General features: G+C 40.7%; 1 protein-coding gene across 1 annotated transcript in view; it reads right to left on the bottom strand.

The window, feature by feature from the left end:
• Positions 1-26,058, bottom strand: part of CEP104 (centrosomal protein 104) — a 2,320,447-nt gene that overhangs the window by 991,571 nt on the left and 1,302,818 nt on the right. Inside the window, 2 exon segments of the mRNA XM_044062948.1 lie at positions 22,970-22,997; positions 23,956-23,970. Of these exon segments, the coding sequence (XP_043918883.1) occupies positions 22,970-22,997; positions 23,956-23,970 (43 nt within the window).

Raw genomic sequence — 26,058 nt, 5'->3', positions numbered from 1 at the left:
ATTTGTTTTAGTGCTTCTGTCTTTTGATTTGGAGGTAGGTTTGGCATTCCTCTCTTCCCTGGTAGAGTATGGAAGTGAAACCTGTAACCTTGGTCTATTATCTGTAAAATCCACTTGTCTCTTGTGATGTAATGCCAGTTTGTCGTAAATAAGGCTAGCTTCCCGCCTAAGGGTGCTTGCAGTTGTTCCCTGGTAGGCAGTGCCAGAGCCAAGTCACTGTGATTGACCAGTAGTTGTGGTGGTGGCTGTGTCTGTGGCTGTGCCTCACTGGTTGTTGCCCTGCCACTGACGTCCTCTGTAAGCACCCCTGGATTGGCTCCTGCCTCTTGAACACCTATTCCTGTCTCTCTGAGTTCTGGAGGAGTCTGGAAAGGACCAATTCTTGGAGGGCCAATTCCTGCTAAACCTCGGAGGTTGGACCTGTAAGAAATCTTTTACTGTTTGGACAGATTTTGCCTTCTCTTCCATCTTCTTCAGTACTTGTTGTGCAGGAGAGCCAAACAAATTGATCTTATCCATAGGAGCATCTAATAGTTTTGATTTGACATGGTCTGGTAAGGCCTGTTCTTTTAGCCATGCATGCCTTCTGATGACTGTGCCAGTCATGGCTGATCTAAAGGAAGCCTCCAGTGCATCATAGCCGCATTTTAGGGAATGGTTACTGACTTGTTGAATATTATGTACCATTTCCTGCACATATTTTTTGTCTACTGTTTCATCTGAGGACACTTTTTTGGTTAACTGATCTAGCAAAAATTCTTGATACTGCATCATGTGAAATTGACAGTTCAAGGCCCTAGCTGAAAGAGTAGCAGAAGTGTAAACTTTTACCCCATCTCTCTAAGGATCTGGATTCCCTTTCAGAGGGAGGGGTTTTGGCAGACGTGGCTGCTACAGCCTTAGGTCCTTGGGAGATAGTCTCTGGATCTTCAACAGGAGCCTTATACAAGTGGTAATGTGTGTCCGGGACCCTGTAGTATCTATCGGGCTTAACAGGGGCCGGAGGCAGAGAATCAGGAGCAGTACAAGCATCATTAAATGCATCATCTACAACAGAAAGAACTGGAGGTATGGCTAAAGGCCTATGTTGCGGTAAATGCAGAAAAGTTCTAAGCCTTTTTCTGAATCTGAAAATCCTGGCCCTGCCACTGAAATTGTTCCCTCATAGCATGCAGGGTTTCCCCAAAGGAAAATTCCTCAGGCGGAGAGGCAGAAGGAATGGACTCTTCACCATCAGAGTCTTCATAAGGGGAGTAAGGGGCCTCTGGTGGGTCTGTATCATTTGAGTCATCAGAGGAATCATCTGTAGACACTGGCTCAGGGGGCTCTGCTCTAGGCCTCTTCTCTGGAGGCGGGTGAGAGGCCCTGTCTGGTTGAGGTTGGGATCCTCGGATTAAAGAAATGAGATCCTCTGCTAAACTAAGCATTTGTGAACTAGAGCTAGGCCTGTGAGAGGGGGGCTTAGCAGGCACAGATTTAGTAGTTTTAGCTGCTTTAGCCCTGGCAAAGGCCTTAATGGACATGGCTGCAGGTGGCCTAGCAGCTCCACGTGCAGGGGTTGAAATGTCCAAGGGAATAGTGTCTGATAATTCCTGAGAAACTGTAACAGTAGGTGGGATATCAGAAGCCGATTCCACGAGGTTAGAAGAGGTCTCGGCAGGAGGTAAGTTTTCGGCTGAAGGAGGAACCGCTTGCTCGGTTTCAGCCGAAACCGAGACACTCGCGGTTGGCTTAACCGCGGTTTCGGCCGAAACCGCAGACCGCGAGTGTCGGTCCTTTTCCTTGCGTTTTTTAGATATTTGCGAAGTCGGAGGATCCGATGGCATAATATAAGCAAAATCGGAGCCGAAAAACTCCTCAGCAAACTCCGACAGACGTCTAAGCATCCGCCGGTTAAAAGAAGCACAGGCTAGACAAGCTGCGACGTCGTGGTCTGGGCCTAGACAAGGTAAGCAGTAAGAGTGGAAATCTTTATGAGGTATTTGTTTCCCACAAGTTAAACAGTTATTCACTTTTTCTGACATCGGCTGAGGCAAGAAAGAGTCCCCAATGGGGTACTTAGCTTTTTAGAAGTCTTCGAAGTAGTTTTCGGAAGTAGTAATCTCTGGTTCTGACCGACCGGCACTTGCGAACAGCTTCTGCTTCGGGCGCCACGCGGCAAGAAAGACTGAGGAAAATGGTGTCGACTGATGCCTTTATACCCGAATAACTGCAACTATGACGTCGGGTGAAGTGCGACACCAGCCGAGGCCAGACCCAGACTTTGGAATCCGGCCGACCGAAGGGCTGCCTGACGACAGGACAACCCATTTGTAAGGACTGCAGATGCATCCTTGAAGGACATCAGATTCTTTACATCATCCTTAGAAGACAGACATCCAAAGACCGACATGTGGATGTCTGGGTATATGGGAGGTATTTGTCAGAGCCATCTCCAGTTCCTTCTAGCCAAGTAGTCCAATGTGCTACTCCATTGCTGTCAGAAAGCTCACAGTCCATTACTAAAGCTCATTTTATCCAGAGTAATTCCTTCTGCATTCAAATAAGTACCCTGTTTGATATTTTTCTCTTCTGATTAAGCAGTTATTGACTTTTTTAACATTAAGTAAAGAAAGCAAATCCCACGTAATGATTTTTATTTGCCTAGTGCCTTAACACATTTCTAGTTATCAGGATTGCACTAGGTTGCAAGCTAAGATGAGTAAGTATAGGGCCAAAGTCCTCACAGATCACATGGAATCTTAGGACCCTGCTTACCCAGCTTCCTCTCCTTCCTTTGCTTCAGCTGCTGTCTTATCCATGAAATGGAAGGGCACAAAGTTAAAGGAGAATGACTCAATGGCTGTCTGCAAAACTTTAGCACCCACAATAAAGTCACCCAATGATTTAGGCTCTTGCAGCCCCTGGTCCAAAAACTACTAGGCCCTGAGCTCTTTGGTGCGACCCCGAGGGAAGCCACCATGGCAGCAAGCCAATCAGATGTGACTACTCCAACATTCTTGTCTGTTGCTTCTAAGGTCGCTCCACAGCCTTTGTCTTCTGACACTTGAGTGCTGGTTCCCATGAGAAATAATTCTTCTTTGGCTGTCGGATGTGATCAGGTACACAGACTGAGGTCGCAGTCGGCCAACTGCGTCCACTGTCTTTCTTTTATAAACAAATGCCCAAGCCTAAGAGACAAGTCAGCTTGCCTCAGACAACTACCCAGTCTTCAGCTGCTAGTATACAGGTTCAATCACCATATCTTCTGAAGGAATCTATGGAGCCCAGTCAGGCATAGATGCCTGCCCCAGAAGCTTTTTCCAGTAAAAGGAGGGATGTTTCCTTTCAAGAAGATTGACTACTCAGGATCTGAAATTCTGCTCTGAGCATCTCACTCCTCAATCCTATCCAGACTTAGATTAGGATGATATCCTTTCCTCTCCTTTTCCCTCCAAAGACTTATCCTTCGGGGATACATTGCACAAGATGAAGAAGACTTCTAATTAGGACAGCAAAGAATTCTGTCAGGCACAAACCCATTATAGAGAGCTTCTAAGTCTACCATCCTTCACACCACTGGCTATTCCTCCAACTCATGTAGTACTTAATGAGGTTTTCAATTACATTTCTACGTAACCAGACTGTTTGCCACCTGCACTTAGGATGACAGATCAATTCTATAGAGTGTTCAACACTCACAAGCATCTTTATAAAAATCTACAAGCTGACCCTTCTGTAGTACCTAATGATTCTTCCAAAGGTGCTCCTACAGGTGCAGCTAAACACCCTTTACCAAATGTCAGAGAAAGCTGATTGCTGGATAGATGTGGAAAAAAAGCATATACTTCTGCTACCCTCTCTATGAGGATGCTTAATTGCAAATTTGATATGTTGAAATATTTAGAATCTCTAACAGAACAAATAATTTTCAAAACAGAATGGGGCATTTCTGACAAGTCCTTACGGGAAGACATACAGGAAACAGCTAGATCAGCACTGGAAGTCTCCAGACACTCCATAAAATGTGACTACGATGCACTGGATGAATCTTGTAGAGCAGCTACTACAGGTTCTGTTATTCACAGACACACATGACTGAGAACTCAAACACACTCTAACCAGGTAAAGGCTGAAATCCTGGATGCCCCACTGGATAAGTAATTCCTTTTTGGTCTTCTTGCAGAAAAAGTGATTGAGAAGTTGGACAAAAGAGAAAACAAATAAAAATTGTGAAGGAATTCTATCTCCCACTCCTAAATATAACATACGTTTTCTTTCTAAATCTTGGCCGCTTCCCCCAGACAAGACAAGGGGAAGTCTCCCTAAGCAAAAGAGACACAAGTAATCTAGGAGGGGGTTCCTCACAGGGAAGATCTGTGACAATCCACAGCCCCTCATCCCCATACCCAAACCTACCCCCCCCTCTATCATCTACCCTCCTAGGGTCCAGTGGGTCATTCACATCATAGAAATGCAGTATTCTATTCAGTTCAGAGAAAGATTACCATTTCTAGGGATGCTGAAACCTCCAGAAGGACAACAGTATCTTCTCCTTGTCATCTTGCTAGGTATTTTACAAGGGTCTGTTTATCTAGATCCTGCAGGGGAAGAAGGAAAAAGAAGTTATGTACTCACCATAACATTCCATGTTTGTAGTCCATCTCGTCCTTCATTCTTACATATGGGTTTGGAGCCGATTACAAAGCTCAAAGTCTCTCTCAGTTGGCTCGTGGCAAGGTAGGTATCCCATAGTGCATTAGTAATAATCCCCAGATCTTGTTTGCTTTTGTCTAAAAAAGTGATAGAAGGTATTTCCACAAGGAACAACAAAGATGAAAGGTCTCCCACCCTAAGGAAGATACTATCTTGTCTCCAGATCCTCCAAGAATACATGGATGGGGGTAGGTGGGTGGGTTCATAAGAATGAAGGGCGAGATGGACTACAAACATGGAACGTTACGGTGAGTACATAACATGAATAAATAAAATAAGAAAGAGCAATACAGCTCACAGACAGAAACCTTTATTTAGTGTTTCCGTCAGCTGTCAGCATTGACTTCTTCAGAATACAAAAAAGCACACTGAACCACTTGTTAAATATGCACTTTTGTCACATGACTTATACTAATTAAACAATGAACTAAATTTAAAAGGTGTATATTCATACTATTTAAAAATTTAAATTAATGATAAATTCTCTAGAATACTAGCAGCAGGAAAAACATCATTTTCTATACATAACATTGAAAGCAGCTTTTGGAATAGACAGAGCTCTGTTGTGCAAACTGGGATGACAAAACATATAAAAACCTGTACAAAACTAATAATCAAATTCTCAAAAATAACAATAAATAACCTCTTAACTTCACAATCTATTAGCTTAAAATGTCCTTAATAAAATTACATTTTTATTTACATATGAAATTCAGCTTTTAACTTGAGATAGCTAGAAATGGAAACAGTTTCATTAAGCCCAGGGGGGTATGTTGCATTGCACTTAAGCTGCCACATTAATTCTCGATACTCTAAAAAAATGTCTGAAGGAACCCCCCCCCGTCGTTGTTTCCTGTCTGTTCAAGGGCACTGAATTTAAACTGATGACCAGGATGTTCTTTTATGTGTTTGTATAACGCATTCTTGAGATTGATCTTTTTAATGTCATATAAATGTTGGTAAACTCGTTTATTGAGGCAATTAATTAATTAATTGTTATCTTGTGAGTACATAACTTCTTTATGTTCTGTAGTCCTATCGCGCATTCATTCTTACATATGGGACAGTGTCCCTAGCAACTTTTTCTCGGGTGACTCACAGGAATATACTCCTAAGAACCGTGGAATCAAAGGAGGCTCTACCCCTGGAGGCCAAGTCCAATTTGTTCATAGGTTCATAGGTAGGTACTAGGCTATCTGCCCGAGGGTATTTATAAGCCTAGCCAGAGTGTGTCGGCTTTCGCCACCCCATTGATTAATTAACTGTGCCTCTGTCAAGCAGAGCCAATGAAGTGATCCCACGGGTGTATTTTCTGTTACCCATCCACTCATCAAGGCTTCTCTTGAAGAGTGTTAGTGAGGGGCTCTGCCTAATGTAGTTAGGAATTTTGTTCCAAAGCATGGGGAGTCTCTGTGACAGGAATCTATCCCTCCAGCATGTTCTATTTATTGTTGTGGCGAGGTTTAGCTCACTAGAGCGCGTGGCTCGCAGGGACTTGGATTTCTTTCGGTGGATCATGTCCATCAATTCAGAGTTGGACATGGCTTTGTAAGTCAGGCAGAGATCACCTCTGAGTAAGCGATATCCCACTGAGTACAGCCGGAGTTTTTTCAGTCAGGCTGCATAAGACAAATGTTTGAGGCCAGTAATCCTCTTGGTGAGGTGCTTTTGTGGTCTTTCAAGCTGTTGGAAGTGTCTTGTGAGGTACATCCCAAATGGGGCATTGTACTCTATGATGAATCTGATGAGTGAAGAGTAGAGGGGCACTATAACTTCTTTATTTCTAGATGTGAACCCCTTAGTGATTAGATGGGCCACATAGAAGGATTTCCTAACTACTTTGGCAATATGATTGTCAAAGGAGAGATTAATATCCACCTGGGTCCCCAGATCTCTTATTACCTCTTCTGTATTAAGGGGGCTGCCGCCTATGTGGTAATTCGTGGGTGTTTTGTTTTCCCCAAACGGGATGACTATGCATTTTTTGGCATTTAGCTTGAGGCCATGACTTTGACACCAGGTGTCTGTCTCAGTAAGGCCATTTTGGAGGATGTCCATGTCAGCCGGAGAGTCAATTATGGCTCCCAGTTTGCAGTCATTGGTGAACTTTGTTAGCCATAGTCCTCCTGTGTTTGCCTGTACTTCTGAGAAATATATGCCGAACAGTAGGGGTCCCAGAACTGAGCCTTGCGGGACACCACTTGTGACTCATTTAGAGTCAGACCTGGAGCCCGCTATTCTTACTGTGTGAGTTCTGTCTGTAAGTCACTTGGCAACCCGTCTTGTGACGTAGGGGTTTATGTTCTGGCTGGTGAGTTTTTCTATAATACCAGAGTGAGGAATGGTGTTGAACACCTTGGCGAGATCAAGGTAGGCTGTGTGAACCACCTTTCCCTCGTCTATGGCCTTGGTAACTGTCTCAAAGAAGTCAACCAGGTTTAGTAGGCATGATCTGCCCTTAACAAAGCCAAACTGTCAAGTGTTTGGAGGTTCCCAATGTCTTTGTTAATGAGTTCCATGATAATGAGTTCCATGATGATGTGCTCCATAGCCTTGCAGAGCAGGCTAGTCAGGCTTAAAGGGTGATAGTTACCAGGGTCAGTTGTGGCCCCTCCTTTGTGGAGAGGAATAACCATTGCTGTGCGCCATTCTATGGGCACATAGCCTGTGGAGAGGCTGAGTGAGAACAGCGTGTTTAGGTGGGGGGTTAGTTTGTTCTGTAGTTTGTGCAAGACGCAGCCTGGGACACCATCTGGCCCCATTGATGCTGTGTTTTTGGCTTTTGAAAGGGCTGTTTTCACCTGTGCTTCTGTGATTTCCGGGGCACTACACTTTTCTGGTATTGTTGTGGGCCCTTTTGAAGGTGAGAGGGAGGTGAAGTTTGCACTGAATCTATCTGCCAGTATGTTGGCAAAATCAGTAGGTTCAGTATATTTTGTGCTATTCTGCAGTATCTTAGAGCATATCTGCGAGTTGCCACTTAGATTCTTGACATAGCTAAAGAAGGCTTTGTGGTTATCTTTCAAATCCTTGGCTATTTTTTCTTTCAAAGTTAGCCTTGGATGATTTTATGAGGGACCTTAGTTTCTTACTGATACTCATCAGGGATTTCTTTCCTTCTTGGGATTTGCTTTTTTTTCTGAACTAGTTTCCTCCTTTTGTTGTATAACCTGTTTATGGCAGGGGTCCACCATACTGGTTTCCTTCTCTAAGGGGAGTGAGTCTTGGTTTTGTTAGATATGGCATGATCCATGCATCCTTGTAGGTGCTCATAGAGTGCAATTGTAAAGGATTCTGCATCTTGGGCAGTGTTATCCTTTAGCGTGGGGGCTGTGAAACTTACCACTTCTGCCTTAAGTAAGGTGAAGTTTGCTTTAGAAAAGTTTTTCACTGTGGTTTCCTTGGTTGGGGGTAGTGGTGGGGTGTGGACATCCAGGGTGATTAGGATATGCTCTGATCTAACCAGTGACGGGTTGACCTCTGGTAAGGAGCACCTGTCGCCCATGTTGGTGATGACCAGGTCCAATATGTTGCAGCCTCTGGTAGAAGAGTTTACCAGCTGATCCAGGACATTTGAGTTGATAAATTCCAGGAAGCGCTGAGCCTGGGAGTTTGTACTCAATTAGTTTTCCCAGTTAATGGTAGGGTAATTGAAATCTCCCAAGATCAGGGTGTTCAATAGGACCTTCATGTTTTCCAGTGTCTCCAGGAAGGCGGAGTGGTGGTCCTGGGTCATGGAGGGTGATCTGTAGCAGGCCACAATTTGCATTGCAGATTTGTAATGAGTAATAAAGGTATGAGGGGTAGCCCAAGTTGCTGCTGCACATATACTGTCAATTGGAATTCTGGCTTGAAAGGCAGCAGATGTGGATACAGACCTGGTAGAATGAGCTTTCATTTTAAATCGGAATTCTTTGTCATTAGAAGAGTAAATAAAAGATATACAATTTGAAATCCAGTTTGATAATGTTAACTTGGAGAAAATAACCAAATCCGCCACTCCTCCACGTCAGAAAGAATAAACTGAAACAAAAACACCTCCGCTTGCTTTAACCATAAAGGGTATCCTCCAGTAACATGTCAGACACCAGTAAACATTAAGTATCGTAGCACAAAATTGTGTGAACCACTCGCAGTATAAAAAACTGTAGATTTAATAGAACACCAAAAACAGCATGGCAAACACAATTGGGATTGAGCGCGCTTTCATCTATCTCATCAAGACTTCATCAGAATCCATTGTATCCTATGTTAACTGACCTTAAATACAATACCAGCTGATTAATTAATTGAATAACAACCGGATTGTTATCCTATCAAATCTATACATAATGCTAAATCAAAAAATCCACAACCTAATACAAAATACAAGCATTTTCTAAGTGCCAAATATTAAAGAACTAATCTAAAAATATTAAAAACATTTTGAATTAAAATATATGTATAACCCTAAAAAACATTTTATTATAATCCATGTATGGTCTTAAATGTTGTAAAAAATACCACAATAAATAACTAAAGTAGGTTGAATACATAAATTACATAAAAAGTGCTCCAGATGTCATCAAAAATACAGAACACAACCACTATCTATGTATAAATATATATATATATATATATATATATATATATATATATAGGTGTATTTTATGTATACTGTATATAAACATATGGGAATAGTATCTTATTATTTCATTGATTTATATTGTCTATTTTATCAAAAACATCCTCCATCCAGATCCAATATACCCACTCAAAACTATTTAACTCAATTTAGGGTTATTGGATAGTAATTTTAAGGCAGGTTTTATGGAGAGGTGATCGTTCATCCCATTGGAACCACAGGCATCTAGCCTGAGTTGCCAAATCATTTCTCTGTACTCAAGTAGGGACTCCCAATCACCTCCCCTGTCGCTTCTTGTAACCTCTTCAAGGACCCAAAACTTAATATTGGCTTTTGTACATACCTCAGTGTGCCTAAAAAGGGCGTTATTAACATTTCTTTTGTTTATATCTCTTATATGTTCATAGACCCGCTGTTTTAACTTACGTTCGGTTTTCCCGACGTAATATTTTCCACAGGTCAAACACACAGCTAAATAGACTGGCATACCTTTTCTTGTTTCAGAAAAAGATACAAACAATTGGTCTGATCTCCTAAACTCCTTGGTTCTATATAGACATAGAACCTTAACTGTCTGTGAACATCAAGTTGATGAAACTTATATTCCACTTTGAATGATTAGGAAAAAAGACTGGTAGTTCAATAGTTTGATTCATATTAGATTGAGAACAAACCTTGGGGATGAAGGACGGATTTGTATGAAGGGAAACTCTGTCTCTATGAAAAATCAAGTAAGGAGGTTTGACTGACAGTGCTTGTAACTCTGACACTCTTCTGGCGGATGTAATGGCTACTAGAAAAGTGGTCTTCCATGAAAGGAACTTTAATTCACAGGTATGTGTGGGTTCAAAAGGCAAGGAAGTAAGTTTGGACAGAACAAAATTAAGATCCCAGGGAGATACAGATTTTTGAAAGGGAGATCTTAGCAAAGTAGGGCCTTTCAAAAATGATTTACACAATCTGTGAGCCATAAGATTAGGTTAATGTTGTCCCAAATTAAAACTGGAGATCGCTGCTAATTGAACTTTGATTGTAGCAGCAGCTGATCCCTGATGAATAAGTTCAGTTAGGAATTCTAACACCAAGAGAATGGAGGCTGTACAAGGATCTATGTTTTTTTCTCATGCCCAGATAGAAAATCTTTTCCATTTGCTAGCGTACAATTTTCTCGTAGAAGGCTTGTGAGAAGATGTCAGGATATGTGTAACTGCAGGGGAGAAATCATGAAGCCTGACTAGGGATGGAAATGGAGCAGCCATGCTGTCAAGTTGAGGGTGTGGAGACGAGTGGAAGGTGCCTGACATATGTGTCAGAAGGTCTGGTACTGGGTCCAGAGTCCATGGATTGTCCAGAAGGTGAGGCCCGAGAAAGGGGAACCAAATCTGATGAGGCCAGTAAGGAGTGATAAGAATCATTTTGCTTCCCAAGGTCTTTGCTTTCTGGATCACTTTCGATATTAGCGGAAAGGGAGGGATGGCATAAAGAAGTCCTGATGGCCAGTTGTGAACAAGTGCATCTCTTGGTGTCTCCCCCTGAGGGGGGGGGGGATAATGGAGAAATAGTTGTTGCATTTGGTGTTAATTGGGCTGGCAAACAGATCACAGCAAGGCTGTCCAGATTTGTGGAAAATCTGTTCTGCGACTTTCTCATTCAGAGACCACTCGTGAGGCATCAAGATTTCCCTGCTGAGCTTGTCGGCTATCACACTGTTTGTCCCCAGAATATGCGTTGCAACTAGAAAGTGTTGGGAAGATATCGCCCACTGCCAAACACAAAGAGCCTCTCAACATAGGGAGTAGGATCTGGTTCCTCCTTGTTTGTTTATATACCATACCACTGACATATTGTCTGATTTTAATGTTTTTAACACCATAAGGAGAGAGAATGTTCAGGGTTTTTAATGAATGTAGCAACAGTTTTTTAATGATTGTAGAATGATATAGGACCAAGCACAATGCTCCTTTTATTTTTTAGAATGTATCAGGGTATATGCATATTTTTTACTTATTTGCATGGACATTCTGATCATTAATTGTATATTTGGATGGAAGTATTCCTTCTAAATATTGTTGCATTTAACTATGTTAACTTTTTTGAGTATCTGTTTCTTTAAGACAAGATAACATGTGACATATCAATTTGTAATGTCCAATAGGAAGCTTAAGGATGGTTTAAAAATGATTCAAACAGTTTTATTCATTGTTTTAAGAGTCTGAAGAAGCCTTTGGCGCTCACTCATTGGAATAAACTTTATTATTTTTTATGAATGCATCCTACTTGAAGTTCCTTTGAATCTCTGCTTTTCGTTTCATTGCCACTGGAGGGTCACACACTTGGATTTGGATATTGTCTGATTGGATTGCTATTGTCCCTACAGGAAGAAAGTCATGAAGTGCTTGCAATGCTAGTAGCACTGCTCTCATCTCTAGAACACTGATATGCAAGTGAGCCTCGTGTTCTTGCCATGTGCCTTGGACTGTCCTGCCTAGATAATGCCCCCCCACCCTATCTTGGAGGCATCCATGGTCACAGTAGCAACGGGTTCGCAAGGAATGAATGGTGTCCCTATCATTAGATGATTGGACTGGATCCACCAACTAAGATCCTTTTTGCAAGATTCTGTTATCAAAATAGGATGAGACAGAGGCAGTTGTTGAAGAGACCACTGGGAAAAGAGTAGCCATCGAAGAATTCTCATATGTAGTCTGGCTAGTGGAACTAGAGTTATAGTAGAGGCCATGGCTCCTAGAAGTTTGAGCACTGTCTTCGCTTTGACTTTGTGTTGGGGAAGTAGGCTGTATATCTGTTGTCTTAGATTTTGTATTCTGTCTGCAGGAAGGCGAGCCATCATTGCAAGTGTGTCTATTTCTGCACCTGTAAAAGTCACATATTGAGAGGGCGACAAGGCAGACTTTTCCCAATTGATAGTAATCCCTAGCTGAGTGCAGACTTGGATGGTTGAATCCCTGGTTTGTAGAAGTATGTGCCTGGTGGTGGTAGTCAAGAGCCAGTCGTCCAGGTACGGAAACACTTGGAATCCAAGACATCTCAAGTGAGCCATTACTACTGCCATACATTTGGAGTTCTATGGAGCACATCCAATTGTCTTTCCCTAACAGAGGGAGTATAGACTGCAGTTCTACCATTCGGAACTTGGACTTCTTCACTGATTCGTTTAATTTGCTGAGATCCAAAATGGGCCTCCAGTCCCCTGTTCATTTTGGCACTAAAAAGAATCTGGAGTAAGTTAAAAATCCTATCTGGTCTGCGGGGATGGTTTGGATGGCACTCTTTTGAAGCAACTTTTGGACTTCTATAGTTTTTCTCTGTGATTGGGTGGAACATCTGGGATTTTCTTGGTGGGATGAGGTGGAAAAGAGAAGGGTATGGAGTATCCTCTGGAAATTATTCTTTGTATCCACTTGTGTTGGGTGATGTCATGCCATGCTTCTGGATACAAAGATAAGTGACCCCCGACTGGCTCCAGAGAAGCGCAGTCGGGCGCCACTTCAGCAGTGCTGATAGGAATGTCCATGAAAGGAATTGCGGCCACCCTGGTTTTGCAGACCCCCCCCTGCCTCTAGGGCAATGTCTATCATTACTTCTTCCTCCTCTGCCTCTGAAGGAGGAATCACCTTGTGCGTCCGGGAAAAATCTCTGAGATTTCATGAACCAGATTTTCCCACCTCTCTGAACTTTAGGGTATGGTCTAGAAGGGACGGAAAAACGTACTTCCATGGCAGAGTGATTTTTCCCTTCCTGCTTGCACCTGGTGAGTGTATCTTTTACCTTTGGTCCAAACAGAGAGGAACCGTCAAAGGGGGCGTTGGCAAATGTAGATTTGAAGGGCTCAGCAAAGTTACATAAGCGCATCCAGGAGTGTCTCCTAAGGGAAGCTCCTGAACCCACTGCCCTGCTCGTTCCATCTGCTGCATAAGATATCAGCCTCATGGAGGAGTTAACAATGGAGTTTAAGGTAGACAACTGCAGAGTAACCTTCTCGGGGACTCCTTCAGCTAAGGTAACTTGGAGAGTATCTCCTATCTCCTTTAGGATATCTCTTTGAAGCCTAGTGAAATGGGTGAGGTAATTCAGCAATCTGAGTGTAAAAGCCGCTGAAGAGAAGATACTCTTTCCGTATCTATCCATTGTTCGAGACTCCTTGTTCAGTAGATGGACAATTGAGGAAGTTTCCGCTAGTTCCTTTTTTGTCGCTGCTGCCACCACCATGGCATCTACAGGCACACCTTTAGTAAAAAACTATTTCTCTTTGGGGGCTGAAAGAAATTTGTTGGGCCTTCTGGGGACTGGTTCCATGGCATCTGGAGTCTCCCACACCTTTTGAATGACTGAATGTAAGAGCTCATCGAAAGGTGGAGACACCTAAGAGTCTGAAGGTTGAGACCCAAAGGCCTTCAGGTACACTGACTCCTCATCAGAAGGGGTGACAGTGGGCCAGCCATCGCTCTGTTTCAGGATCTCTAGGATATCTACGAAGGAGATATCATCAGAGGACGACCTAGGGGACCCTTCTGACTCCTCAAGGTCAGTGTTTCCTCTTGCAAGTTCTCTTCTGAGACGGCACCTCAAGAATTTGCAACAACAATTGCAATAATTCAACAAACACTAATAGTTCTAGCTAATAAGAGTTAATAAAGGAACAATGCACACAGCTATTAATTTTATACTACTTATTCTAGTCAAAAACACAAGTTTAGAAAAGGTCCTAACCCAAACATGGAGCTATGCCTAAGATATCTAAAAATAGCAAAAACTAGCATACCAAAGAAGGGATACCACTCAGAAGAAAAGGGGCCCGCAGAAGTGACAGCCAACAAGTTTTCAACAACAACTTTGCAAATATTCAAAAAAAAAACACACACACTAATTTACTACTATAATAACAACTATTAAGCTATTTATACTAAACTACTAATATTATGAAAAACGATCACTAAAGACAAGAATAATGAAGAAAAATCCAATTTAGTCACGGCCAAGAAAGAGAGCACTTCTGAACTCGTAGACGCGGCAAACAAGATTTGGGTATTCTTACTAGTGCACTATGGTATACCTACCTTACCATGAGCCAACTGAGAGACTTCGAGCTTTGTAATAGGCCGAGTCAGAGCCGAGGATTGGCTCTGAATCCATATGTAAGAATGAAGGTGAGATAGGAATACAGAACATCAAGGTTTTACTCAAGAATCTTTCTCATCCGTCTTGATGCAGAGAAAGCATTTGACAGAGTAAGTTGGGACTTTATGAGCAGGGCAATGGAAGCATTTGCATTTCTGAAAAAATTATAAGGTTGATTAGGAGGATATACGAGGGATCAGAGGTTAAAATTAAAGAGGGGTGGGGTCCTCTCGGATAATTTCTGCTTGAGCAGAGAAACCAGGAAGGCGTGTCCACTTTCCACATTTTTATTTGCATTATATTTAGAACCACTGGAAAAGAAATTTAGGGACTCAGAAATTTAAGGATATAATTGGTATGGTAGTCAAGAAAAGCTGCCTCTATTTGCAGATATTTTATACCTGACAAAACCAGAAAGAGACATTACAGTGCCATGGAACATTTTGAGACAGTTTCAAATCTTTTTAGGATACAAAATTAGTGAAGCTAAAACGAAGGCAATAGCGATAAATTATATACCCACACATGAATTGGTTCAGTAATATCCATATTTAAGGGGACATGATAAAAGATTATGGAAAAAAATATTCTGGTTTGAAAGCTAAAGATATGTAGGAAGAGACTAAACAAAAGATAATAAAAAAACTGTGAAAATGGAAGCTTTGTTATATGGAAATGGAAGATACAAGCAGTTAAAATGGTTTTAGTCCCATTAGTCTTATGCCCAGAGTCAGGCATATTTTTATCAACCAGAGGAGAAGTTGTGGATAGCAATTAAAGAGCTGAAGGACTTTATCCAGAGGGGAAGACAGCAAGAGTCAAGTGGGATAAGCTGATTCTTCCAGTAGAACAGGGCAGACTGGGATTACCCAACTTGAAGGGGTATTTCAGATCTACTCAGTTAAGGCTCCTATACATAGCACAAGCAGAAAACTATAATTCAAAGTGGAAAGGGATGATGATGAAACAAGGGGGAAGCTCAAGAAACAAGGAGTGACTAGGATTTTGGATGCAGGTCTTTAAGGAGAATAACAGTAATCATACAAAATATTATATCTGTAAAGTAGCAGAAAGTATCCTAAGAACTAAGCCAGCACATGAATGGAGAACAGAGATTCTGCTAATAGGGATGACTGCAATTAAATATATAGACAACTGGCAAGAAAGGGTTGGAATTTATTAGAGAAACTGGCAAAGGAATCAAGGTATTGGGAGCAAATAACTAGTTAGGGAAAGATGACAGAATGGGAAGACAAAAGAATTTATTTGGACTACAGGTTAGAGAGTGCCTTCCATATCAAGGACTGATATCAGAATATAGGCAAAGAGAAAGAAATAGGGGGTACTAAATGAAAGACCACCACTGGTAGAATTTGTAATAGAATCTAGAACAGAAGCTGCCATTAAAAAAGGAATAATTAATACAGTGTATAAAAATACTGCATGATAACTATAAGAATGAGTCAGAGGAGGTTAGAAAGGATTGGGAGAAGAGATTGGATAAGCAGTTCACAAAGAAACAATGGGAAGATATATGTATGATGCCCGAATATGCAACAAAATCTAGAAGATTTAGGATTTTTGCTTGGAAATGTTTACATATTTTTGTAACCCAAGTAGACTCCAGAGAATGTTTCCTCAGGTAGACAGCAAATGGAGGTGTGATGGGGAAGAAGGTAATTAGGAGCATATTTTCTGGGAGTACGTTGAGTTGGAGGACTTTAGAGATTCCCTGCGGGGTGCACTGTCAGAGATGGTGGGTGGGCAGATTGGTGTGACAAGGGAAATGACTCTTCTGAGCTATGATACAAAATCAGAATTGCCTAGACATAGTAAGGCCTTGCTGTGTTTAATTATGGTGGCTGCCAAAAAAGCAATTACTAGAAAATGGAAATCAAAATCTAAACCAACTATACTAGAAATAGTGAATACAGTAACCAAGGTAAAACAACTGGAACTAAGATCTTTAGAAAAGGGTAGGAGCAAACTACATAAGAAAAAAATGGGAATTGTGTGAACAATACATCCAGAGGAGAAATGAGGTTTAAAAGAAGGCAGGACTTAAATGAGCTATGTAATGCTTGACTGAAAATGACCGGGTAGATTATAACTTGTATATAATGTTTCAACTGGGAGAGTGTCAGTATTATTTGAGATATAAAATGCTTGCAACTAGTATTGTGTCGGTGTGGTTTGGTTTTGCTTGACTGAAAATGACCGGGTAGATTATAACTGGTATATAATGTTTCAACTGGGAGAGTGTCAGTATTATTTGAGATGTAAAATGCTTGCAACTAGCACTGTGTCGGTGTGCTTTGTTTTCATTTATACTATTAAACCATCACTTACAACAAAGGCAAAGATGTTTCTTGTTTAAAAAAGGCAGGAATTGAATAATTTATGTAATGCTGCTTACGTTATATGACATATAGCAATATATGTGAAGCACAATGTTTGTAAACGTGAACTTGTTAATACAGTTTGATTACTTTTATATAACTGTAAATTTGCCTATGTCACACGTAATAATTCAATAAAGGTGTTTAAAAAAAATCTTTCTTGTCCCAACAAAAGAAGGCACCAGAAGACATATCTTAGACCTGTCAAAGTTAAATGTCCCAAAATTCCAAATGCAAATCCTTCAGAAACTGCTACCCATGATTTTAAAGGGATTAAATGGCTACACTAGACCTAAAGGATGCCTATCTGTACATCCCTATCTCAAAGGAGTACAGGACATACCTCTGGTTTGTGGCAGCTGGGATACATTACCAATTGTGTGCTTGCCATTTGGGTTATCCCCGGCTTCCAGAGTTTTCACCAAATGTCTATCTCCAGTAATAGCCCACTGTAGAACCTGAGGGGTGAACATTTACCCCAACCTGGACAGGTACCTCGTTCAGGCACAATCCATCCCAGAAATCAAAGCCACCTTAAAAATCACAATGGATTGCTTCCAGAAGGTAGTTGTCACCCTCAATCAACACGTCACAAATTCAAACCCAGATAAGAATTCTTCTCCTAAGTTTATTGATATATTCAGTGCAAGAAAAAGCCTTCTTCTCCCAAGACAAGTCTTCTTACCTCACAAATTATCTAGTCAGTCTACTTCCAAAGCAGACAATCTCTGCATGAGAATAGCCAACAGCCTTGAGATACATGGCATCCTGCATTTTAAAGGTGCCCCCTGCAAAACTTCACATGAGAAAATTCCAGTGGTTCCTAAAAAAAAACATGGGAATAGCATGCTCAAACTGTGCTTTCCCCTGGAAAGATAAAAATTCTGCACTAGTCAACATTTATGCACATTATCTTCCTGGGCCTACAGTGCTATTTATAGTGCTTCAAGCACTACCAAAGGACCAACATGTGAAATAAAGAACAACACTGTTTAAATATTATAAACATTTCTAGAATACTAGGGAATACCACAAAGATTATTTTATAATGTTTATTCCATCTCTGTTCTCATAAGCACAGATGTGAAAGTTGAAACTGTCCTAGATGTAAGGAAGTGTTTCTTCAGCAGTCAAATGCTTTTCTAAGAAATGATGAGCACATAAAGACTTCTTCACAAAAATATCAAAAGGAAAACTTCTTTCTCTATCTCTCTCTCTCTCTCTCTCTCTTTGTTTTGCTCATTTTCTTATCCCTGGTGTCCGTCAATTATTAGTCCGCTCCACTCAACTGGCCCATTCATTCCCCATCACCAGGGTAAAGGTCAAACTAGAGGGATCATCAGTCAGACTGGCATGGAGGTGGTTCAGTCTTTTTCTTTTATGCAGCCATATCTCCTGCATGTAACTGACAAAGCATTGGGAAGGAATGTCCAATGAGCTGACAATGGAGGACATCCCTTCACTTCTGGAAGAGGCATTACCTATAAACATCCCTGACCTTCTCCCCAAAGTAAGAGTGGTAGTTTCCCTGCTCTCCACAAAGGAAATCACAACTTCATAGTATTCCCCCAAGTGCACACAATCCCCCCTCATCCTCCTGAGAGAGGCAGGCATGCCATGCCCCTTCAACCCTCCCCTCGGCATCTGGCCCCTCAAGTGGTGGAGCCACTAACTGAACCCCAGTCACCTATATCACAGTTAGCTCCCCATGCCACTGTGCCATGCAGCCAGGCTTCCTTCTCACTTTTTTGACAGTTAATGGATGAGGCATTACTTTTACTTTATCATTATCTCTTTCTTTTTCCTTTCATACACTTCTTTCCATTTCTTTGTCTTTTCAGACATATTAAATGAGCTTGCTTTAATTTTTTTAGGGTTTGCACCTTTCCCTGACTTTGTAAATCCCTCATTTTATTGTCTTACTTTTATTAATCTGTTACCTTTTTGTAAAATGTATTTTATTTATTTATTTTATTTTTCATTTGTTAACCGTGTTTCTCCGACTGAGCTTGTGCCCTTTTTCAGTGGAGGCCCAGGGAGAAAAGCTCCACAGTACAGAAATTATACAAGAATAAAAATCAAAGTACAAAATTATGCAAGTGAAGAATTGACACTGCTGACTAAAAGTCATAACTCAGTAGTACATATTATACAAGTATGAAATTCAATGAGCAAAATTTGTGCATGTATGAAATTCACAATGTAGGGCAAAGACATTCGTGGTACTGATTATGGTAGTGAATACTTAAAAGGAGTTAAGTATAAGTTAAGTAGATACAAGAGAAAGTATATACAAAAGGAGAAAACTGATGATCAAACTGTAGTGCAAGAAGAGAGGTTGGTGATTATAATAAGTAAGAAGTGAGTATAGTAGAGGATTAGGTCAGAGCATTGTTGGAAAGAGTCCGAAGAAATTGTTATTGGTGGTCTAGTATGAGCGAGAAAGAGAATTAGTTTGAAGAATAGGAGTGTGAGGAGAGAAGAAGAAAATGAGTGTCAGATTACTGGGGGCAGGAAGTTAGAGGGGTATATAGAGTATTAGTAGATTATTGTTGTAATACCCGGGAAGTTAGAACAGATAGTATTATTGTGGGAAAGGAGATAATACTAAAGAATTAGAGAGAGAGTGAGGAGAATAAAGGAAGAAGGAGGGAGGGAGGGGATTAGGTGGGGTGGTTACAGTGACATCTTCTGGTGCTGCAAAGGTAATTTCTGAGAGCTGACTTGAATTCATATGCATTACGGATATTTTTGAGAGCTATAGGAACTTTATTCCATGATACACTAGGAAGATAGCAATATAGGCTTTCTCCTAGTGATTTTTTAGGTTTATGAATCTGTAAGAAGCACTAGTCTGAGCTTCTGAGGGAGCAAGGTGGGTTATAGAGGGAGCCTAGAGATGATATGTTAAAGCAGGAGGAGGGTTCACTGAGGATAGTGTGGATGGTGAGAAGATGAGTAAATAGGAGTTGGTTAAGAAATTCCAACCAAGTTAGATTTTAGAGAGCAAGACAGTGGTGTAATTTTATTGGCATGTTGGCTGCAAATCTGGCTACTTTGTTATATGTGGTTTCAAGTTTAGATAGTAGAGGGGACTGTAAGTTATTCGGCATTTGACAGCAGTACAAGAGGTTGGGGAGAAGATAAATTTGGGCAAGTGAGATTCTGGAGTTGGGGGTGAGGAACCTTTGGTTTCTATGAAGTAGTCTGAGCTTTTGGTGGGTTTTCTTTATACAGCTGTGTACATGGAAGTTGAATTTAAGTTGGTCATCAATGGTTACACCAAGGAGCCTAGGTGTGGGCTTCAGGGAAGATTATGGTGTTGTGAAGGGATGAGACTGTGAATGGGGATTTAAGATGGTAGAGAGAGTTGGGTAGGTATAAGAGGAGTTTTGTCTTTTTAGGGTCAAGTATGAGTTGGTTGTTAGTAAACCAAGTATCGGTGAGGTTAAAAAAATTTGGGGTACGGTTGAGCAGGTTAGAGGGGTTGTCAGCAATGGTAATAATTTAAACAGGGCAAACTCTCCAGGAACTGCTAAAGCAGTTAACTGAACAAAAAAAACAAGCAAACACTATTAAGATGTGATGAAGATCTATTAATATCTGATGAAGGAAAATGTTGAAAGTGCTTATCTCCTGTTGTTTTATTTCCTTTTATTATTTATATTCTGTACGTTATGGTATCGAATTGTTTGAAAAACACTGGAAACATGAGCCACAAAGCATCATGGAAAATGATGAAGTTGCTGACATCTATCTTTTGAACTGATCCCATGTGATATAAACTTCATCATTCATCCAGTTATGATTAAAGTTTTTACTTATTTTATTCCTATCATGCTTTTTTAATTTCTCCAAATCTTCTGGGTTTCTAATACCATGATGGGAATGGACCCCATTCCTAAGTCAAAGTACAATTAAAGTGCGTGAAATTAGTATTGTTTCAATCATTGATGTCAGCCTAAAGTGCTCTTCACAGCACTCGCAGTGTGCCCAGTAATGACTCCTCCTGCAGTTCGTATGGAGTTACATGGATTGGTAACATATCTAAGTGCGACTGTAAATTCTTTTTTATAAGACCCGTTGCTCCTACTATTATTGCAACTGTCTCGGTACCTTTCTTCCACACTGCTCTCATTTCTGCCTGCAGTTCCTGACATTTTATGACTTTGTGTCTCTCTGTATGCAAGATGCTGTAGTCACTGGGTGTTGTAATTTCAATGATCAATGCTACTTTTGTCTTTTTCTTGGACCACTATATCTGGTTTGCTGACATCTATCTTTTGAACTGATCCCATGTAATATAAACTTCATCATTTTCCATGATGCTTTGTGGCTCATGTTTCCAGTGTTTTTCAAACAATTCGATACCATAATGTTTGCACAATCCCCAGTGCAACAACCTTGCCACATTATTATGCCTTTCAGTATACAGTCCTTCTGCCATTAGTATATCGCAACCAGCAACAAGGTCTGCAACTGTTTCCAATTCGGTTTTACAAAAGCTATATTTGTCTGTTTCTCGAACATGTTCAATGGACTTTACAAACCAACGTGTACGGAGCCCACTGTCTTGGGCTGACAATATTAACCTTTAATCTCTTGGTTTGAATTTGCCTCTCCTTAACAATTCCTGCATTCATTCCTGATCAACACGAGGTTCTTCCACAAGTTTTCTATACTTGCAACTATATTTATGCTTTTTCCACATTTCTTGCCTTCTTATCTGGTCTTTCACCTTATATTCTTTCTTTTGTTTTTAGACCCATTCAGTTGCTGCCTGATTTTTATCCACTTCTGCTTTGATTTCCATTCCTGCTTGCCGCCAATATACTTCTGATAAATTAATCAGAGAAGTCATCTTAGATTTATTATCATGTTTCAAGACTTTCATTATATTTGGGCCTTGTGAGGTGAGCAGATTTGTGTGGAGTCCAACAATTGCAGATCTATATATGTAATCAATTTCAAGAAGACCCATCCCTCCTTCAGAATGGGGAACATATAATCTTGGTATACACTGATTTTTATAAATCATTTGGTGAGCATGAAGCATCTTCTTGTTTTCCTATCCAATCTATCCAACACATTTTGGGGTCAATCAATCACTCCAAAACTGTAAGTTAGGACAGGAAGAGCAAATTGGTTTATAGCTTGGATTTTGTTCCTAGATGTCAGCGCTGTTTTCAGAATTAATTAAGTCTTCTAAAGTATTCCTTACTAAGTTTTATTTGCATTTGTTCATGTTTTATTGTTGATCCTTCATCAATTCCCAAATATTTATACACTCCTTCTTGCTCTTCTCAAGTTCTTTTATATCACATTCTTGTCCCAAACTGATGTTTTCCTGGCATGGCAGTTTTCCTGCTTTAAAGGTTGCTTTTTCACACTTATCAAGACCAAATGACATTCTTACATCAACTGAAAATGTTTTGACAACTTGCAGTTGTGCTTTCAGTTCCTCATCTGATGAGCAGTTTTAAATCATCGACAAAGAGACGGTGAGAAGTCATTACACTTTGTTGTTTTCTAGGAGCCAGATTACAGTTGTTTAAGTTGAGTAAGTTTATTCTTATTGTAGGACCTCCTCGCTATGGTGTCAGCTTAACTTGTGTGTTTGCTAGCAATGGTAATAATAGTGGAGTCATCTGCATACCGTATGAGAGCTGAATGAGGACAGAAGTGTGGAACTGGTTAGTAAAAATATTAAAAAGAAGGGGGCCTAAGACTGAGCCTTGTAGGACACCCATTATTATGGGAAGCCTCCACTGAAAGTAAAGCTTTCAAAGTTTTTTACCCTAATCAATATCACTATGGTAAATAAAATAAATATCATGTAAACAATTATCAGTGTCACATAAATCTGTTTTTCAACTGCCGGTCTGACAGAAACTTCCTGTCAGTCTGTGAAAGATTAGGGCCAACTGACTGGGAGATTTTATTTTTTTAAGGGCGTTCTTCTTTAAAAAAAACACACTTTGTGTCCAGTTGCACAGACTCGATAGGTGTGTGCAATCTGTTTTCATCTTCTGTGTCTGTGCGACCTGTTGTTTACGTCTTCACCTTCCATGCACGTGGAATTTGAGTGATGGAAGACAATTGAAATGTGGACCACTAACAGACAAGTGAGAGGGAGGTGTGTGTGTGTGTGTGTGTGTGTGTGTGTGTGTGTGTGTGTGTGTGTGTGTGTGTGTGTGTGTGTTAGGTAGACAGGTGTGTTTGTATGTAAGAAGGAGGTAGGTGTGTATGTGTAAGAAGTAGGTAGGTAGGGATGCGTATGTGTGTGTGTTTAAAAAGAGGGAGGGAGGTGTCCAGATTTTAACCTCATATTTTAGCCTGTTCCTCATAAAATTTGTGGGGTTTTGGGTTTACTGTGGCAAATCTGTGGTGACAGAATTCAATAAATAATGACAGGCATTTGAGTTTCAGACTTAATATTCTTCAGAAAATACATAACACAATATCTTTTATTCTAGCACCTTAATAAGTTTGTCAGAGAACTACTTAAGGTTTGTACCTATTTTGGGGCTTTGTCTCACCATTATTTTTGGCTTTGCACATATTTTTTATGCTAAAAGATTGAGAGGTGTGTGTGTGTGTAAGAGGGAGGGAGGTAGGTATGTGCATACCTCTCAAATGTCCCTAATTTTCAGGGCATCCCTGATTTTGACTGTAATTTTAGCACTGTCCCTCTTAATCCTACCTAAAAGGTGATGAATTACACTTAATAAATAATGACAATAATTAGAGTTACAGACTTCTTTTACTGTAGAAAAATGCATTTTCACTCATGTTCTATTATTTTCTCAATGTCTCAAGTTAATAAAACTAATATATGAAAAGTATCCATGATTATTGCTGGATTTGTCCCGATTCTTTTGGGATTGTCCCTTTTTGACTGAGAGCTATGGGTAGGTGTGTATTTGTATGTTTTTCTGTGTGTGTGTGTGTGTGTGTGTGTGTGTGTGTGTGTGTGTGTGTGTGTGTAGCATTCACCTCAAGTATCCAGATTTCTGCCCATATTTTGATCTATTCCTCATAAAAATGACTGAAGTTTCTGACTTCAGATCTTTTGGCATACAACTCTCAAGCAGCGATTGTTTTAATTGGCTTCTCATAAAATGGGTTGCTAACTGGCTTACTGACAGAACCCAGACTGTAAAAGTGGCTGACTCCAAATCCAGCTCCAGACAAGTGACAAGTGGAGTACCTCAGGTTTCAGTCCTGCGACCGCTCTTGTTTGGCATCTACTTCTCTGAAGTACAGGCCAACACTAAGGGACTCTGGCTAACAAAGTTCACAGATGACTGCAAACTGGGAGCTATTACTGAATCCCCAAATTATGTGGATATTCTACAAAAGGGCCTTACAGAAACAGATGCTTGGTGCCAGAGCCATGGGGTCAAGCTTAATGCCAAGAAATGCACTGTTATCCCCTTTGGGAAAAACATGTACCCAAGAATTATCACATAGGTGGCAGTACACTAAACACCGAAAGTATGATAAGAGCCTTAAAGACACAGGTGGATAATGGTCTCACCTTCGGTAACCACATCTCCACAACAGTCAGGAAATCCTTGTATGTGGCACACCTCATCACTAAGGGCTTTTCATCAAGGAAAAAGGAGGTCATTGTCCCACTGTACTCACCCCTCATTAGACCCATTATAGAGTATAATGCCCTGTTTGGTATGCACCTCACAAGACATCTGCAACAGCTGGAAAAAACGCAGAAATACCTCACTAAAAGAATAACAGGCCTAAAGCAGATGCCATATGCAGACCATCTAAATAACTCCAGCTATACTCTGTGGCACATCATCTACTCAGAGGAGATCTTTGCTTAACATACAGGGCCATGTCAAACCCTGAGCTGTTGGACATGCTCCACTTAAAAAAATTCCAATCCCTCAGAACCACACGCTCCAGGGATCTAAACCTTGTCATCACAATGAACAAAACATGCTGGAGGGATAGGTTCCTGACCCAGAGACTCCCCATACTCTGGAACAGACTGCCATATATGTCAAGCAGAGTGCCTCCTTGGCCCTCTTCAAAAGGAACCTTGATGACTGGGTGAGAGATAAGAAATTCACCCCACGGATCATGTCAGTCATCCTGCTAGACAGGGGTCCAGGGAAGTAAATATTGTGGGAGGAAATATCCAGGGAATTGTTATGGCTAGGCTTGTACAGGCCCTAGGGCCGATAGTCTAGTACCAACCTATGAACCTATGCCTGCTTTAGCAATCCTCAAAATAACTCTCCTATTTTCACCAGTCCCTAAAGGCAAAAAGGCTGAAAATCACTGACACAGATGCCCAAAGAAAAAGCAAACTGAAGTATAGAGAGTCTACGTACTTAGAAAAGCACACTTAACTATATATTTCTCTCCAGTAATTCAACTATATACAAGCACCGTCTCAAAATATAAAAATGCTGCAAGACATCTGAATACCTACAGAATGGAAATAAATTATAAAATGAATTGCCTCTTGAAAAAGAAATTACTTACATAACTAACAGTTTCAAAGTAGAAATAACTAAATACGGCATACAGTAAGGTTGCTTTGGTATTGATCAAGAGTCAGTTGATAATCAGAGAAAACAATATTGAGGCACGCATCACACTCATACAGAGTACCTCTGAATACTTGAAAAACTGTGAGAACAATGGCAACTGTCTTGAGTAGCAGCTCAGCTATTATAATACTTTTTGCATGAGTCAGCCACAAAGTTTGATTCCCTGTTACATGCTCTGGTACCATGGAGGTCAAGAACAAATCTGCAGTGGTTCTCAAAGACTGGCTGTGGCTGCAAATCCTACTGCATGGTTGTCCAAGCACCACAGAAATCCTATTATGAAACCAAATACAAATGGCCACTCATACAGCAGAGATCAGACACTGGAAGAAAAGCAGAAAAAATTTGACAAGAAGAACAATTATATGATTTGCACCAGCAATCCCCACACTTCTTGATGTTTGTCTTTCGTCTTTTCCCAGTAAGGGGTCGCCACAGCGGAACTCCGGTACGCTAATGATTGGCAGTAGATTTTTACGAAATGCCAAGGTGCCAGCTCGATGCTCAACACTAATCCTCTTTAAAGCTCTGCATAGGAATCACTGCTTTGGGCTATATCTTTTCCCAGATCCACTAATCAGAATGTAGCTCAGCTAACGGAATCCGCTAAAACTACACC

This window comes from Protopterus annectens, chromosome 2.part1, assembly GCF_019279795.1.
Source record: "Protopterus annectens isolate FY-2018-M chromosome 2.part1, PAN1.0, whole genome shotgun sequence".
NCBI classification, from domain to species: Eukaryota; Metazoa; Chordata; order Ceratodontiformes; family Protopteridae; genus Protopterus; species Protopterus annectens.
Note: the sequence above shows the minus strand (reverse complement) of the source record. Positions and strands in the feature narration are given on the sequence as shown.